The sequence below is a fragment of the Melospiza georgiana genome, chromosome 3 (assembly GCF_028018845.1).
Source record: "Melospiza georgiana isolate bMelGeo1 chromosome 3, bMelGeo1.pri, whole genome shotgun sequence".
In the NCBI taxonomy this organism is placed as follows: Eukaryota; Metazoa; Chordata; class Aves; order Passeriformes; family Passerellidae; genus Melospiza; species Melospiza georgiana.
This window is the reverse complement of record NC_080432.1, coordinates 40,707,314-40,725,672: the sequence shown is the minus strand read 5'-3', so window position 1 is coordinate 40,725,672 and position 18,359 is coordinate 40,707,314. Positions and strand designations below refer to the sequence as shown.

At 40.8% G+C, this 18,359-nt stretch overlaps 1 protein-coding gene across 5 annotated transcripts in view; it reads right to left on the bottom strand.

The window, feature by feature from the left end:
- TTC7A (tetratricopeptide repeat domain 7A) overlaps nt 1–18,359 on the bottom strand; it is a 170,030-nt gene that overhangs the window by 143,951 nt on the left and 7,720 nt on the right. For 3 of the 5 annotated variants that reach the window (XM_058019555.1, XM_058019556.1, XM_058019557.1), the window contains 2 exons: nt 5,095–5,225; nt 2,995–3,116 (listed from right to left, as the gene is read on the bottom strand). In XM_058019555.1, coding sequence (XP_057875538.1) covers nt 2,995–3,116; nt 5,095–5,225 — 253 coding nt within the window. Of the gene's footprint in view, nt 1–815; nt 876–2,994; nt 3,117–5,094; nt 5,226–8,999; nt 9,072–18,359 lie in introns of those variants that run through there. The other 2 variants (XM_058019558.1, XM_058019559.1) reach the window with 2 other exon arrangements.

The following is an 18,359-nucleotide window of genomic DNA, read 5'->3' as shown; positions in this document are numbered from 1 at the left end:
TATCTTGAGGTAATTCTTGGTAGCTTGCAGCATCACCCCTCCAGAGTAAAGCAGTAGCCAGAGCACAGAAACATCAGCTACATCGCTGCCTTTGCCAATCTCCTTTTGCACCTTTGCACCTCACCCAGGTTTCTAACAAACCATATCCTCTCCTTAAACAGCTGTTCATACATAGACACAAGAAGAAAAGGCAAAAAGAAATCAGCCTAATACTCACACATCTGCATCAGAGAAAAACCAAAACAAACAAATCAACCAAAACCCAAAATCTAGTGGAGATGATAACCTTAAGACAACTGGCTGCCTCTTACGGTATGACAGCATCTGCCTTCCTATGTTCTACATCCACAGCATCAACATTCCTCACTGGAGGACCAAAAGAAAGCTTTCTTGGGTTCCAGCATGGCAAACAATGCAGGAAATGCATCTTCAGGAACACAATGTTTTTATGTGGCATCTCATTAAAACCATCTGTGACTTCTACAGCTGCAAGACTTGCTGATCCTTACAGCTGGCAGTTCAACACCTGAAGGGGAGACTGGACCTTTCTTTTATATTGGTGTCTTCTTTTCACTGCACACTGCAAGAGAAAGGGCATCCCTGACCACACTCTGAGAAGAGCATATCTGATCCTGCCAGCAGGAACAAAAGCATAACAACAGCACTTGTATCCCTGAGCTCTTCTGCCCATTGAGACAATAATAAAACACTCACTATTCCTTTTATACACATGTAGCACTGGGGAAGGACATCCCACCTGATAGGACCTACCCCCTGAGAGCTTGAGCAGTCATCATCCAAGGCTTATTTCCTACCTGAACACGCTGGAAGCAATAAGGGGAACCAAAGCATTTCTTTGAGCTGTTCAGTATCAGGTGGAGTAATCTACTATACTCATGAAGCATCCTAAAAAGCTTCTTCTCATATCCCTCCCCTTCCCATAACATATCCCAATGCTGCTTATGCCCTCTGGTGGCAGAAACCACACATTAGTATCAGCTGCGAGGGCAGAGGAATTGCCACGTCCCACCAGGCTCCTTTTATCCCAGCGGACTTTGCAAACCTGGCTGACGTTTCTCACTTGCTCTGCTGGAGGTCAGGAGCCCGTGGGATTCCACTCCCATCCCAGCTGCAGGAGCTCCATTGCTCTTTCATCAGGAGACAGCTACAGAGAAAATGTTGCTGCTATTGCCGCAATTCAGCTTATAATCAAAGCATGGTTTAATTCACACATGTATTTTGCTTCAAATTGTGTTCCTGTAATTTTTTGTGGATTGTGTTTGTTAGGGATTCGGTTTTTGTTTTTAAGGCTATCATTAAAATAATATGAGAAGGGAGCACACAGGGCTCCCAATGGCCAAAATATCCTGCTAGATATAATGAACACAGTAATGGCCAAAATATCCTGCTAGATATAATGAACTCATCACTGATGAAGACTGAATTTACAATGTTGCTGAATAAAATGAACATGAGTTGATATTCAAAAGGTGCCTGGAGGACATCCATGCCATATGTTCTAAATGGGATTTTATTTTACTACATAGTTAATGAGCTGACTGGCAAGACCTGGGCTTTTTGTTTGCCCTGAGAAGGGCAGAAGGTTAGGAAAGCACATACTGTGCCACAGCTGGCCAACCCTCAGCTCACCTGGGAAAAACACACACCAAGCAGATACTGAGACTATGCTTTACAAGTTCATACTTTGCTTTATGCATAAACTTGTACTTGCCTGACTAAAGGGGTCATTTTACAACATCTGAGCTTTGTGTTTTTGTAAGCCTCCAGGTGAAAACAAGGCTTACCTGAAGGCACATCTCACAGATATGCTTAGAGAACAGCTTTGCTCTACACACATGGAGAACAGCAGCTATTCGCAGTTGCATTTAAAGTCATCCTCAGGGATAAAAAGGTGGCAAAAAAGCCCTAAACAAGAAGCAAGCTCCTCCTCCAGCAGAATCAAAGAATAGTATCAGTTTTCTACAGAATGATTTAAACTGATTTTTACTGGGAGTTTTTTTCCTAGGTTTTTGGGGTTTTTTTGGTTTTGGTTTGTTTTTTTTCTTTCTTTTCCCATTCTACTCAGCAGGAAAAGAAGTGAAGAAAACGAGGGAAAGTATCTTTCGCTGGGGGTGAAGGCAAAAAAAGACAAAATTAAATATTTGTGAACACAGTTTGTGGTGAGAAACCCAGAATCTGACTCCTTGATAATAAATGGGTTAATATGGTACAAGAAGAGGACTAAGGAAGGACAGAATCTTACAAGTGCTGTTTACACATGCTGAAGAGACACTCTCCTACATGACAAAATCTCTCCATTGGATAACCAGAGTTAATTATGCTTTGAAGACACAGCCTGGTTTAGGGAACAGCATGTCCTCACCAATGGCCTTTGGAAGTGTCCAGAGTCTTTTCTGCTGATCTTGAGAAGGTTTTCCACTGAAAGCTCATAAAATTCATTGTAGGCTCGTAGATATTAACTCCTTCTGCCCTTTTGAAGTTCACTGGGAGCTGTGTTTCAGAGGCATAATAAATACCCTGGAGTAGCACTGTTCCTGCATACATTCTCCAGAGTAAAACCACACAGATTTGCGGCATTGATTGGCATATTTAAGACCTTACACAAACAAACAAACAAATAAATGAAAGAAACTACCTGTAAGATTTTACTGAGCTCTAAACCAGGTGCTGAAAATTTTAAGGGCACAAAGCAGTGTAAATTCCACTCTCTCTCTACAGTCAAACCCCCCTTGTCTCCACAGGGAGCTGAGTCAAGACAAGAATACTGTTCTACCTCATCCTACTTGTAGGTCTGGAAAAACGACTCTTAAGAAAGACAGAGAGACACAAACAGAAGACAGGGAAGGACACTGAGGAGACTTGAGGTGAGCCAGTAGCCAAAAGTCATAACAGAACATAAGAAAAAAACCAAGTCTTCATTTGAGACAAAACATGCAATATTATCTAATTTTATTAATACCTCCATCCACCTACCCTTTTTTTAACTGAGTCACATAGGCACTCTGTAGAGCTGCTTCCAGAAAGTAGGAAAGTTCAAACTCAGAGTAAGTCACATTGCTGCCCTTGATACTCCTTGAATGTGTGTTGTTTAAGGTCTGTAAGGGGAAAAAAAAGAAATATCTTGGAATACAGGTAACTATTGGAACTAGCCAGGTTCTTGTGAGCCAGTAACATCTTCAACAATTAAACTTATCAGCTATTCAAAAATGTTATAAAATAAATGTTAAAATATACAATGTCTTCCATGAGATATTCTGCATGCAATATGAGTTTTGATACCTTTCCAACCTTTAATAAAGTAAGTAGAAAGCTGCATATTAACACCAACAGCTTGGGAAATACCACACAAATTACAAAGATCCAGTATGTTGCACAGAAATAACAATACAATGTTTGAGTAGGTTTATCTAGTTCAATATAACATAAATATTTGTAAAGAGTTAGCAAGCCATCAGGAGTCCTGATGAAAGAATCTTAATCTTTCCTCTATTTGTCCTATCAAATCTTCCCTGGTTGTGCTTCCTTACTGGTACCACTGTGTCTGTCATCAACCCTGCATTTTTGTGTCAGAGACAACTATGTGAAAGAAGGTTGTAGGGAGGTGGGGAGGGTCAGTCTCCTTCCAAGTAACAAGTGATAGAACAAGAGGAAATGGCCTCAAGTTGCAACATAAGGAAAAATTTCTTCACTGATAGAGTGGTCCAGCATTGGAACAAGCTGTCCAGGAAAGTGGTGGAATTATCATCCTTGGAAGTGTTCAAAAAGCATGTGGTGCTGGCACCTGGCAACATGGTTTAGTGACAAACATGGCAGTGCTGAATCAATAGCTGGCCTCAGTAAATTCAGAGGTTTTTTCCAACCTTACTGATTCTATGATTCTAAGCGAATTACAGGTCAGATCCTTTTCCTTCTTTGCAGACCCAAGCTGTCAGTAAAAGAAATTTACAGTGTCCAGCACCAGCAGGAACTCATCCTTCCACAATGGAAGGACAGTAATCATTTCAATTTAAAGACTATTCCACTTTTTTTTTTTTTTTCTGCAGAGAAACAGAGCAGGCCTCTTCTCAGTTGGCTTTTTAAATGAATTTTTATACGTGCACTAAGCTTATTTTTTCTTGTTTCAATACAATTAAAAACAAAACCTGACACAAAACCACACCTTTGCTACTGAGAAGAGCAGAAGTATCTGGTCAGAAGGTCAAAGGCCTTTCAGTTACAGGACAGATAACAATGCTGTAACAATCAGTACTGCTGATGCCAAGCATAATGTGTGGCATTGGAAGGGCATGGAAGCACGTGGTATGCCCTCAGCTAGGCAAGGTTTGCATGTGCCCAGCAAATCAGCAGCACCTATTATCTGCACGGCTCAGTGGAAGGCTCCCAGTGTCCATCCTACCAACCAGTGACTAAGCAGCTGCTTGCTACTAATCACAGAATGGTTTGGTTTGGAAGGGACCTTAAAAGATCATCTAGCTTCAACCTCCCTGTCCCTACCATGTCCCTGTCCATGGGCAGGGACACCTTCCACTATACCTGGCAGCTCCAAGCCCCACCCAGCCTGGCACTGAATACTTCCAGGGATGGAGGACCTAGGTTCTAATGATCTGGATTCCTCAAGGTTCACTTGGAGAAGGTGAAGCACTGGTAATTAAACTGCTATGGCTGACCCAAAAAGGTTTCTTTCAGCTCACTAGTGATCTCAATAGCCACTGCTGTGCATAATTTATACAGCAGGGATGTAAAATGCCTTGAGTTCCTTCACACCAGCACCTGCCATGCAAAGTTCATAGTTCCTCTTTAGTAAGGCTAAACTTGAGATGCAACTTGTGCATCTCAAAGTATTTGGTGCTTTACCCCCGGCAGAACTTATTTCCAGACCTCATTCTCAGAAGAAATAGGTAGAGACCAGCTAAACTGCTGTTTTGCAAATGATTTTAGTGAGACACCTCACTTCTTCCAATTTGTTCTCAGACTCCTTGCTATGATCACTTGACATTTCTCCATTTTTTCATTTTTGCTGAGAAACCCCTAGAAATTTCACCCAGGCCATACACTAAGCACATTTCTTCTTACCTTCTCCAGCTCCTGCAAGTATACCTGGGCAATAACACAGGCTCTCTCAAAACAAGCCATGACTTCCTCCTCCCTTTCACACAGTCGAGCACGTGAGGCAATTGAGTTGGTTGAGCGCTCCAGTGACAAACCTGCAAAACGGCAACATCATCTTTAACTGAAGCCTACCAACAGCAGTATGGCCATATTATTCTTAATTTACCAGCTGACAGAAAGGCTTTTCCACATGTGGTTTCCCTCTTGATTTGATGACTTTCAGGACACTACCCCCATGAAAATACCATTCCTACACATGCAAGGCATCTTTGTCATGCTGCTCTAACACACAGTACCACTGCACACTCCTACCATGCCTTTCAAACACTTATAAAGGCAGGATACACAATCCCTCTGGCAGGAATCAGCAAACAGAGAAATTAAGGCCTATATTTTCAGAGACAGCTACAGATCTTGGGTGCCAGTATGCACTGAATTTGATCATTTCTAGGCATCTGCTACTTCAAGTGAAGCTTTTAATAAGCAGCAGTATTGAGGGGAAAAACAAACAAAAAAATTCCTAACTGGAAAATTATACAGAAACAAAGTTGGAAATTCTGAGGCCTCTCTTGGAAAATCTGAGCACATGCAGATTGCTCATGGACACACAGCAAGCTCTTGGCAAGGCACAAGAGACTCTTAACCACAAGCTCATTCCCTTTCCAAAGGAAGGAAAAAACCCTGGGTTTTGTACTACTGAACTTCTTTCTTGTATCATTATCCAACACCACCAATAAACACAGAGTATGCTAATTGAAGATGCACAGCTACTGGTCCCTACAATAAAAATTTCTACTATCAGACCCTTGTCTGGCATCATACTACAACATCCTTTATACTCTTAAACCTAATTGGATGGGCTACATATCCCTATCCCTGTTTTACTCTGATTGGTACAGGTTCTTATGCCACACTGGATCTCTACAAGACACCACTGCTTGAAAACTTGGATCTTCACCAACCACAACTGCACCGACACCGCATAGCCCAACACGTGTTGCAAAAAGTTCAGCAGATGCTTTCTAATTGATTTTTTATATAACAGCATTCTCTAATAACAATGACAAACATGTAAGATGCAATACAAAATTCTACTGTTTCTGACACAGATCCACAGAGGTAACAAAAGAAGAAAAGAATTCAGCTGTCCAGACAGCTATCCAATGAAGTCATTTCAACTGCTGCAGCATGTAGCAAGCGATTTGGGAGGACCCACCACAGGCACCAGCCATGCTTTCCTGGACTTTCACAGTTTGAGAGGCACAGCACCTCAGTCTGCTCATTCCAGGAGTCTTGGCAACAACCTGCTGTGAGGCAGAATGGGCAGCCAGGCTTCCCCATGACGTATGATACAGTCTGGGTGCTCCTGCTGGAGGAGCCTGAGGTTCCTAGGCAGTCTTAGCTTTGTTTACTTCTGATGTTCAACATTTGTTCTGTCCCCTTGGTTACTCCATGAGGAGTTTCCCTATCTCATGTCTTACATTTGAGCCAGACATAAGCAGTTAGTTCAGTGGGTTGGGAAAAGGCCTCCCGGTTCAAGCTCAGGAGGTGGCTCCCCACTCCTTCTGTCCTCTCCCAAGTCACAAGTACACAGTGTGCTCCCTCAAAGATCTATATCTTGAAGGAACACACGTTCATACCTTTCACCTCTGAAAATACAGACCAGAGTAGAACAGGAGGACTGAATTGATTTCAGACTGACAGGGTGTGTGGGATGGGGATGACAATCATTTTGCTGCTTTTAACTAATGCCCAATCTGTGTTTTCTTCTTCCTTCCAGAAAACACCTTGTACAGCATCCAGATATAACAGATTTTGTCTCTAGTTCATCTGTGATGTCTCTGTCTTTATATCATGGGTTGTTTTCCTATTATTTTGATGGTTCCATTCTCCAACCCTGTAATTTTGTAATGAGTGAAGGAAAAAATGCTCATTAACTCTCTACAGGAAAAGAACAAACCAAAAGTATCCAGCACTACAGTCAGAACAAATAACCTACGCATATTCTTCTTATACCTGTCTCAGTTTTATCTACCTCTGAATTTCTAGTCATTTCCCTTAAGTGAAAATAAATTTTAAGAAGTCTGCATTTCAGAGCCATTTCCCTTAAGTGCAAAGTAGGGTTGAAGGCCCTGCAAAAAAAATCCAGTACAATCCACTGACATTCATATACAAGCAGCATTTAATCAAACTGCAAGAGCTATCCTAACACAGTCTGTTTGGGGGTGTTTATCGTGGGAGATGTCACACAGATAGAAGAGGTTGATGAAAAGCCATTTCCATACATGCTACAGCCCACTGCAAGGAGTTACTACCTCTGAGCTCTGACATGGGGGAGGAAAGCAAGCAGCCTCTGCCAGCATCAGGTACTGACAAACATGCCCATCCATGCAAGGCAGAAAAACAGAGCTGGGGCTGGTCAGAGACAGGGGAAGGAACATCTCCAGAAGGATTCTTGCCACACTAAGTATCCAGCAACACATAGTGTGTTAAAACAGATACTATGCTACACTGCACTACTTGTAAAGGGCTAGGGGGGAAAACAACCCAGATGATGTGACATTAGTCATGGTTCTCTCTCTGTCACTGTATGCACTGACCTCATGTCATTCTAGTACAAAATCTTCTACAGAATCCAAACAGGGCTATTCTTCCCTACCACAGAAATGCAATGAAAAGAAAAATTAGAGCAAGCAGACTGCAAATCCAGTATACAAGGAGAAGAACAGAAGAAAAACAACGTAAGTTCCTTACTCTTGCAGCCACCAATTCAGTTCCCACAGTACAAAGCCCCAACAAAAAGATTTGCTCAGGATGCAGTTGGGTAAGACTTGACAAGCCCACCAGCACAAAGAGCACAAATTCCATCCTCTTGTCCATCCTCCAGTTACCAGCACAGAAAAGACTCTGCAGCACAACACACAATTTAAATTCAACGCAGCTTCCACAATGTGTCAGAAAGTCACTAAAGTGCATGTTCCAAGCAAATCATAAGGCAACATGCTTTCTTGTTAGCTGGTTAAGGTAAAGGGACTCAGGTATTTTTCATAATCAGCTGTGGCAAGAGAATACCAACTTAAAGCTTACCTATCCTAAGATTTTTCTTTTATGAATCAGGTGCCCAAATTTAAATAGATACATATCTATATACTGTAGTAGTTTATCATGCAGTGCAGACAGTTTTCTAATAGAGTATGGCTCAGGCTCAAGATTTTGAGATCTGTTTCCAGATTATCATTCTTTAAAATAACAAATTCTACCCACTTCAGAGGAAGTAACTTTCCATGTATAAAAATGCTGCTTTTCTCTCCTGCATAAAGGCAAAGCTTCCATTCACCTCCTCTAGTTCTCCCAATGATTCATCTCTGGCTCTTCACCATTCTATAATCTTTGCCCCTTCTTCCCTGCCCCCAACTCTAGGCTGCATTTATGGAAGAAAAAACTCAAATCCATAAGGTTTGTAATTAATCTCTTCCTTGAGTTGAAATGCACTGCTCTCATATATGGAAATCTGAAAGGGGAAATTTTATGAAGGTGTATTTCCACTTTCATCTCAGTCATGCCTGGCTAAGGGAAGACATTGATATCCTATAGCTCCAATGCTCTGAGGTGGTATTATTACCAGAACTGGAACATCTATTGTGCACATGGACATGTGATATCAGAGTCTCAGCAACATAAATGGGATGAAAAGTCATGTTAGAAGGAATCCTTGAAGGTACATGGTCTGACTTGCTACACAAAGAAGGGCCAGCTCAGGGTGTTACCCAGCTTGGTCTTGAAAACCTCAGTGCACAGACAGAGACTGCACTGGACCAGGGAGGAGACTACAGTGGCTTTACATTTCTATGGTTCATAAAGTAGCTCACCAAACAGCAGCACTCCTCCTTCCAAGTAAGAACAATGTACCAATCCTTTCCTTTTTACAGACTTCAAGCTTTCTATACTTGGATGATTTTAGACAGCCAGGGAAGAGTTGCAAGAATTCGGGGTCATCACTTTCACCAACAGTGCTAGCCTGCAGCTGCTAAAATCCCATGGCCAGGAGCATCAGAGCTGCCTTGCAAGCTGAAGAAGAGATCAAAGAAAAGCAACAGCATGAAGAGCATGAACCCAAACTCATATGTTGCATCCCAGTGCTATGTGTTGAACACACCTATGGACAGCAGAAGCAAAAGACATCTTAGTGTGGAACTTACAGCCCTGCCAACAGCACCAGCCCCAGTCTGCAGAGCAAGGTTCCACTGTCTGTGCTCCTGGGCCACACAGACAGGCCAGCCTGGCCAGAAGACAGGTGTGATGCTAAGATAAGTGCATGCAATAGTTTTACTCTCTGCACAGGAAGGTAAGTCATTTGTCTTGAGGTAAGCCATGCATGATGGTATTGCACGGCAACAGCAAGGAAACTGGTTGTGTGCACATTCCCATCCTGGAGAATGCCAGGTCATTCTGGGTCACTGTCCCCAAGCAGAGGATGCACTTCACTTCTACCACGTGGCCTTCAGGCTAGTTCACAAATGTGGCTCTAGGAAATTAATTAGCATTGAAACAAGACTATTTTTAAGACTTCAAACATATCCATGTGCATGCTGACTAATCAACATTCATCAGAATACCAAACACTCTTCAGAGACAAAATTCAAAAGCACAACCACACCACTCTAGAGATGGTATTACTACCAGTTTGCCCTGCCAGCTAAGGTCTGAACTCAAGAGCACAGTCCCCAACTAACCTATTCCATTACAGAGTCTTGGAAAGCAAAATAGCCCAAACCCCAAGAAGCAGGATTTGGGATTAGTTATACATAGGCAAGACCCAGCACCATGCATTATTTCTGCCACAATCCACAGCAGTTTAAATAATTCACAACCTAGTCTAGACACTTTTCTCCCCAGCAACTAAACCATTATTTTTTTTCAGCAGGACTTATTTGCAGTGGAAATAGAAGAGGGGGAAGAAAGGCCTAGGAGCCCTTGATTTTGAACACATTGATTCATACTGCAGCCCATGAAAGGTGGGGACAAAGAGACCAGTTTTGCTGTTCAAGAAAGCTGCATACTTCTTTGATGCTTCCCATTGTTCAGGATTATTGTACATTTCTGGCAAACTGTTACAATCTTGAAATATCTTTCATGTAAAAGTCTCAAGGGTAAAAAGGCAGAAAATTCCAGTAACCCCATGTACAATTATCTGAAGACCTAACTATAAGCTGGGAATGAAGCTTAAACTTTAAGCAACCTGTAAAGGCTGGTCAATACAGAACTCAAGACCTCCTTCTCCCACTTTCCTACGAGATGCAATAAACCAATGCTAACAATGTTACTCCAATTATTTTCAAAGCAAGAACTCTATCAGGTTAGACCTGTAATTACAGCTCAAGTTTATTGCTAAAATTAGGACAGCTTTTTGATCAAGCGGCTATGAAGGCAGAAGGCAGCAAGCACTCCCCGGAGACGCAATCTCAGTGCCCTGCCCCCAGTCAATACTGCACAGGCTCTGCATCACACCACATACCCTATGCATACAGAAATCAGCAACTTTAATCCACTGACACTAATTCTTTGGAGCATAGACCTGCTCAGCTGGCTGTTCTTAACCTCCATGGCATGGCTTTTAATCCTTGCTTTAGCCTATAATACAGTGGTCTCCAAAATTCCTTGACCATATTAAGAAAAAAAATCTGAGCATGTGTACTCAATGTATGCATATAGCTATATAAAGACATTGCTTCACAAACTATATATTATATATTTGTTTATTTTTTCAAAAATGCCTTCTAGATAACATTCTATTGACAGCTACCTGTCAGCAGAGAAAAGCCCTGCAAATTCAGAACACTTGACTTTTTGAAAAAGCAAAAAGGCAGCAATTCACCTTTAAGTTTGACAGGTATTTTAACCATTTTGCCATGAAATAACCACTGAGTTGCAGTATGTACAGATTTTCACGGTCATTCCCCATCTCATTACAAACTAGATTCCATTTGAGGCTTGTGTTTATATAAAGTCAACCTCACTCACACCATCCTACAGCACTTTGTGCATTTCTGGGCCAAACTGTGCTCCTAAGCAGCTCTTAATGTATTTCATTACTGAACCAGAATGCGGCAACTTCCTTTAGGTGAGGTATGTTAGAAACATTTATACTTCCTTGCTATTACATACCAAGCCTCCCACACTGCCCAATTTCTTCTAATACCTATTTTTTCCAAGTCTTTGGCAATGTCTTCTGTGTCTCTTTCAAAGGAAAGCATTTTAGTTTGGTGCCATATAGGTTTTTTTCACATTATTTCAGCCATTTTTCCACAGTAGGAAGAACAGGTGTCTCCCCAATGGTATACTTTCTTCATATTTTGCTTTTACATAAGAAAGCTCAAGAGAGGCTTCTAAAAATGAAAGTACTTAATTGAGTGTCATTAGACTTCATTGATTAGATCCAATCCAACTGTCACTGCTTTTATGTGATTGAAGAGCTCGTGCTATTAATGTAAGCTCTGACATTCTTACCATTCACTTGTGCTCCTTTTTCTAGTATTACCTGAAATCCACAGGTTTTTAAGAGAATCTTTAAGCTACATGTCTATTTCATTAGGGTTAGTTTAATTAAAACTAGACAATATACTACATAAATCCACTTAAGTAGGCATAAGTGAGCTGCAACATTGTAAGTGAATTAAATAGTGAGGAAGCCCTTCTGCAGTGTGAAACATACTGTTTTTAAAACACTTTTGCAGGCTCTACATGACACAAGACCCTCTGACATACAGACTAAGTCAGGGAACCACTTTCAATAAAATACTAAAGATTTATTTCAATGTGAGATGCTTTTTTTTTTTTTTTTGCTGGTGGATTTTTTAAGAAAAAAAATTAATATAAGCTATAATACTTTTCTTCTGCACCACAGTAGATTATCTTGCTCAACCCCTGGGGCACAAGCACCACTTTGGGGACCACTGCTATAACATACTGATTGTCCAGGTACAAGAGGCTGCCTCCATTCTGTGACATCAAGATACATCTACAGAGCAATGCTCTGAGGCACAGCAAACACAGGGGTGATCAGCAATCTCTTACAGCCCCACATTTAAAGGCTTTGCCAGCACGATCCACATCTATAAATTTTCATGGCATACTGCAGAAATTACTCTTGTTTTACCATGGTCTAACTACAACAGGAAGAAGCAGAAGAGAAAAAAAGCTAAGTTGAAGGGGCACAGGGGAGAGATGGTACTGATGATTAAGCACTGGAATTTATTCAGCTTGAGTTCACCTGCACTACAGTTAAGCAACATCACCAGCAAGAAAGTTCTCTTCTAGCTGCAGAGTCACTGAATCAGACTAGCTCTAGAATCCTGTTTTCAATTTTTTTGGCACCTCACTACAAGAAAGACCCTGAGGTGCTGGAGCATGTCCAGAGAAGGGCAACAACGTGGGTGAAGGGTCTGGAGTACAAGTGCTATGAGGAGCAGCTGAGGGAGCTGGGGGTGCTTAGGCTAGGGAAAAGGTGTCTCTCTACAATTACCTGAAAGGAGGGTATAGCAAGGTGGAGGTCAATCTCTTCTACAAGTACACACCAAGTAACAGGACAAGAGAAAATGGCCTCAAGTTGCACCAGGACAGGTCTCAATTGGCTATCAGGAAAAATTGATTCACTGAAAGAGCAGTTGGGCACTGCAACAGGCTGCCCAGGAGTCACCATCTTTGGAGGTATTTCAAAGATGTGTAGATGTAGTGCTTAGGGACATGGTTTATTACTGGATTTGGCAGCGCTGGGTTAATGGTTGCACTTCATGATCTTACAGGTCTTTTCCAATCTAAATGATTCTATGTGAATTTGGGGAGCAGAAGGGAGAGAAAGGAAGGGTAATTCATGTTTTACTATGCTGATTTGTATCAAGCACTCAACACAATTCTGGACAGAGCCTGCAAAGACTAACAGGCTTGTTGCCCAGTCACTTGAAAGACAGAGGCATTTGAAGCTTACTCCAGGGCAAACCATCACATGGAAATCTTCCAACAGCCACTGGACACATCCCATGCTACACAACACAGCCATCTAAAAGCTACCTCTAGCTTAGGCGATCTGTGAGTATGTTTGTCTTTGTTCTCTTCTAGTGAAAGTAAGTGTAGCATGTTGTTTCATTTAAGCCCATAAACATTGTTCCAGTTCCTCAGAAAAGCATGGCAAATACTCTTCCACCTCCTGATGCTGCTAACCCCACACCTTCAGAGAACTAAGCCATAGTGCAGAAGGTGGAGAAGGTTTTATGCATGCGTGCAATCACCATCTTCAACTGTGTGTGGGGAAGGGAGTAGAATAACTAAACTTTACCACTGCAGAAACCAAGTCACATTAACAAAAGGAACCAGAAGTTATTCCCTTTTGTCACTTCTCAAATTTCAGTAATCTGCATTTAGTGGCCTGCATCTAACTCCTCTGTGCTAGAGGTGCAAACTACTTCTGGAACAGTAAACCATCAGAACCAACAGCAGAGAAAAGCTCATGGAGCACAAAGGAAAAGTCTTTGTCCATCAAAGGCTTAGAAAAGCCTAAGTGCACCAAGAACACCAAGGCTGGGCTTGGCAACTCTTTCACATCCAAGCAGGAAAGCAGTGGCACAACGGCACACAATTCACCAACACTCAATAGGTTCAAAGGCACTGTGACAATGTAAGGGCAACTCCAGACTCTTAAAAATGGTTTTCTGAAACCCCAAATAAAGCATACTAACACTAGGTCCTTTTATCAAGACATCAACATCTACAGAGTGGGGTTTTGCCTATCAGACAGCTACTGTGATGCCAGCATGAATTAACAGCATGCTTCCTGTCTTGCTGTCAGAATTGTGAAAGCCAGCACTTTGAGGTGCATACCAGGTATAGAAAAAAGTCTCTCTCTCCCCCTCTGATGTGGATTAACATTTAAAAGAAGCATCTTTTGCCAAGCAAAAGTAAAAACAAGTTCTGCCAACAAAATGTTTTATTTAAATTATAATGTCCTATTGTATCATACATCCTTTTGGCTGGGACTCTGTTTTTCTAATGGCCAGGCAAAGAAACTAATTTTATTATTTAGGTTCTATTTAAAGGAACCCATCTCCCACAGATCTCAGTTCTCAGACAGATAAATCTCAACCTTTTGTAGTCATGAGAGGATTCCAACAAAGGAATTCATGCCCTGCCCCTGCCAGATCCTTTAAAAAAACAACAAAAACAAACAAAACAACACATACAAAAAACAAAGCAAAACAAAACAAAAAAAAAAAACAAAAAAGAAAAAACCAAAAACATACACAAACACACAAAAAAAACCCCGCCAAAAAACCTACCCCAAAACAAAAAAACCCAACACAAATTCTACTCTTCTACTGTGTCCCACTAAGTTCTACTTAGTCACATCAGCAGCTGAAATTACTGACAACAGTAACCTCACCAAGGAGCTGCTAGTAGAGGAAACAGCAGTAAAGTAACAGAGAGAACTGCAAGCAAATACATAATCTTAAAAGGAGCATGTAGGTCAACAGTTGCAGGCTGGCAAGTGTTCATCATCCTCATGAAGCCCATTATCACTGAAAAGCTACATCTGTGTATGAAAAAGTAAAATCAAAGTTTTAGGTAACATTCCCCTGAACTATCACCCAGGGGAATATGCTCTTCCCATCTCAGCTTTGTGCCCAGTATAGTGCTGGCTCTTCATGATCAACAAGCTTCCCTAAAACCAATGAAAAACAGTGGTGCTGTCTTTAGGAAGGTTCTAGGTACCCTTCCCAACACTTCAATGAACTCAAGTGCCTCAGTCAGCATCATCACTTCCAAGGTGGGCAGGTTCCAGGCAGTAGTGGATTGGGACCCCTGAGAAGTCAGAACACACCAAGGTAACAACCCTTCTGGTTTAAATGGGATTATTAAAGTATAGAAGATTTAGACCTCCAAGTACAAGCCTATGGCATAATGTCACTAGTCCTAAGCAACATGATACTTGACACTGAAATTAATGGGCAGAGACAGGGAGGAAATTCAGGCTCAGGATTTTTCCCCTGTACCTTACACCCTGCTGCCCATTTCTGCTCAATGGGTCCATCATAGCACACTGCCCTCAGGTCAGACAGGAACAGCAACGCAGGCAGGATGAAAACTCAGCTTCTGGGGAGGGTGGGGCCAGCTGTGCTGCAAGGAGGTGAAGATCTGAGTTCCCTCAGCTTTTATCACTCTCAGATTTGAGTACTTTCCTTGTAGCCATGCGGCTCCTAAACAACAATACAGAAATGGATCATCTTTATCTTGACATGGGCAATTGCAACATGCTTTTACTTTTCTCCATTAATGCCAAGAGAATATAAGGCAAACTACTTAGTTGAACATGGAAAGAATGTCTTCAACCTTCCATTAATCCATTTTCTGTGCTTGACTCAGTGGACTAGACAAGGTATTTTCTTCCTACATTGTAAGATATACACACACATCATCTCTTTTTAGGCATTACAGCGAATTTTTCTTAAGGAACTTCAAAAGCTCTTAAAAATTATCCTATAGTAAAAATCTCAAGCACAAGACTATGTATAACCACTGGGAGGGGGTTTTTGGCATACAAGAAGTGGAACAGTATTCCAAACACTGTCTGCAAAAAGAAGACATCCTGAAAAGTGCTATGCCCTCTGAAATGAGGGTCAGACTCAGAAAGCACATAAAGTACATATACTATATACTCCATTAAGAGGTTTATAAAACATTGCCTGAATTAAAAATGCTTCTGGCAAAAAAGAAGTTAGAAGTGTAAACTCACCTTCAAAATAAGCTTATGAATTAAATTATGACCCTACAAAACTATATGATGTTTCTAAACTCAATTGATCTACACTTGAAATTGTTCAAACTACTGGTACTCAAAATCATTCTACACAGTCTGTATTCTAGGACCCTCCACAGTTTTGATACTATGATCTCACTGACCAAAAACTAACTGGACAAAATCTCATTCCAGAGAAGCTAACAGGAAATTCTAATTAAAAGTAAGGCTACATAAGTTAAGAGGATAACACACAATAACCCATTAATGTTACTTGAGAGGAATAAATCCTTGCATCATGGGACTGGCAGCATTTAGTAAAGAACTGAACTAGAAAAGTTAGTAGCTTAGGATCTGAAATAAGAGTTTGATGAAGTACTGGAATAGTCTTTAAAACAGAGGTATTCTCTTGTGAAGAGCACAAAAAAACCGAACCAAAACAAACAAAAAAATCAAACCAACAAAATATAAAAAATTGCCAAACCCACAAACCTTACCTTCCTCCTTTCAATTCTCTAAATTATTTAGTTCAATAAACCAACAATGAATGAAATAAAACCAAACAGGAAAGTTTATTTTTCCCATTTTAATCTATGAATTTTTGAAAGTGCACACATGACAAGAAATTTATAAGCTTATCAGAAACACTGAGTTAAATAAATTCATTTAGTGAACTGAAAATCTTAACCAAATTCTTTAGAGAGGAGGGAAAAGTAGATTTACCAGAACATAGCTTTGCAATAAAGCTGTCTTTAACTCTACATTTTATTCTCATTTTCAAACTGAAAATTAGCAACTGAATACAAATCTCACCTAGGAAATTATTCATCATGTAGAAAACTGTACTAGAAAAATGGATGACACACAAGCAAATGTCAAAATGAAAGACTCCAATTAAGCATATAAACAAGTGCATGATACATCCTCTGATTAGCTAGAATGAACAACTTTAATACCAAGTTTGCATTTGCTGTATGCAAACCTACTGTTTTCAACAGTAGTACAAGCCAACAAAATGAGAAACTAATTAAGAGAAGAATGACTAAGAAGTTTAAAACAGTTTATTGAATTTTTGAGGCTTCACTTGGTCAATTTAAAAACATGATTAAAACCAAGCAAATAGTTTTCAAACCTGCTGAGTAAAAGGTCAGGTTTTTTGTTTATCTCTGTGTGATATCACCATTCTCCTTTCAGAACACCACCAGAATCTCCAAACAACCACAATCCACTTCCAGTATTGGAAACCCAAGACAATCATTTCACATGGACAGAAAGCAGAACAATATAATTCAAAGTATACAGACCTCATTACCACTGAATTCTTAAAAGATACAACCACAAGAGAAACAGGAACACACATAAGCTCAGCAATTTGTTCTAAGACCGAACAAAAACAAAATAATCCAAAACAAGATGTGCTGAACTCAGGATGCTGGAAGCAGGTTCCAGTCTGTTTATCATTATCAAACTCAGGAAAAACCCCTACGTGGTAGCTTTGAGGTTTTACTTTGAAAAATATCACTCACAGATCTTAGCAGAGCTCTAAAGCTCAGTGGCTCAATCCAGCAATGTTTGTTTCAGGATTTTATCTTTGCTTTCTCAAAAGTGTCACACCACAGATCTTAAGCATGCTTAAATGACTAAAATGGGTCCAAGGATAAAATACAGATAGCTCTGAACCACTAGCAGAGTCTCATTTCCTCCTAGATACGGCTTGTGGTTGGATTTGTTACAATAAAATGCAGACTACACCAAGGTTTCTTACAGGCACATTATCACCTTGTTCTCTTCCACACCTTTCCGAAGATCTAAAAAAAGACCAAGCTCACATTGCAGCCTTTTGATAAAATGGATGTCTTTTCTAAACTTAAAAAAACCCAAAAACTCGAGAACAAAACCACTTAGAAACAAAATTACAAGGAATAAATCTCTATTTGGTCTGCAGTCTTCTCTCACAGTCACCAGAGAAGAGGCTCTATGTACACCACCATTCACATCAGCTGTGTCAGATGTGATGAATCACCCCAGAACAGCCAACTTCTGACTCTACAGAGAGTTCAGACTGAACCTGCACAAATTAAACCCACCCTGAGATGCCAAATGGCCAATAATAACAAAAAATGACTAAGTTACAAAAATTACAGGATGGACTGGGAGAAAAGGAGAAAAGCAGGCAGTGGGACTTTTAAAGCTTTAACTCCCTAGAAATCCATTTAGAAACTAGATAGCCTGTGCAATCCTATGGCATTGCTGCACAAATACAGACAGGTAGCCATCTCCAGGCTACCCCACTCAGGTGGAACAAGTCCAGAGCCTGGCCTGACTGCAGCAGCTCTGACACATCCCTGAGCATAAGCTAAAGCCCCTCTCAGTCAGTACAAAACAGGACCCACACAACACATGGGCCCTGCCTGACTTCACCACCCAGGCTGGCCTCAGGTAA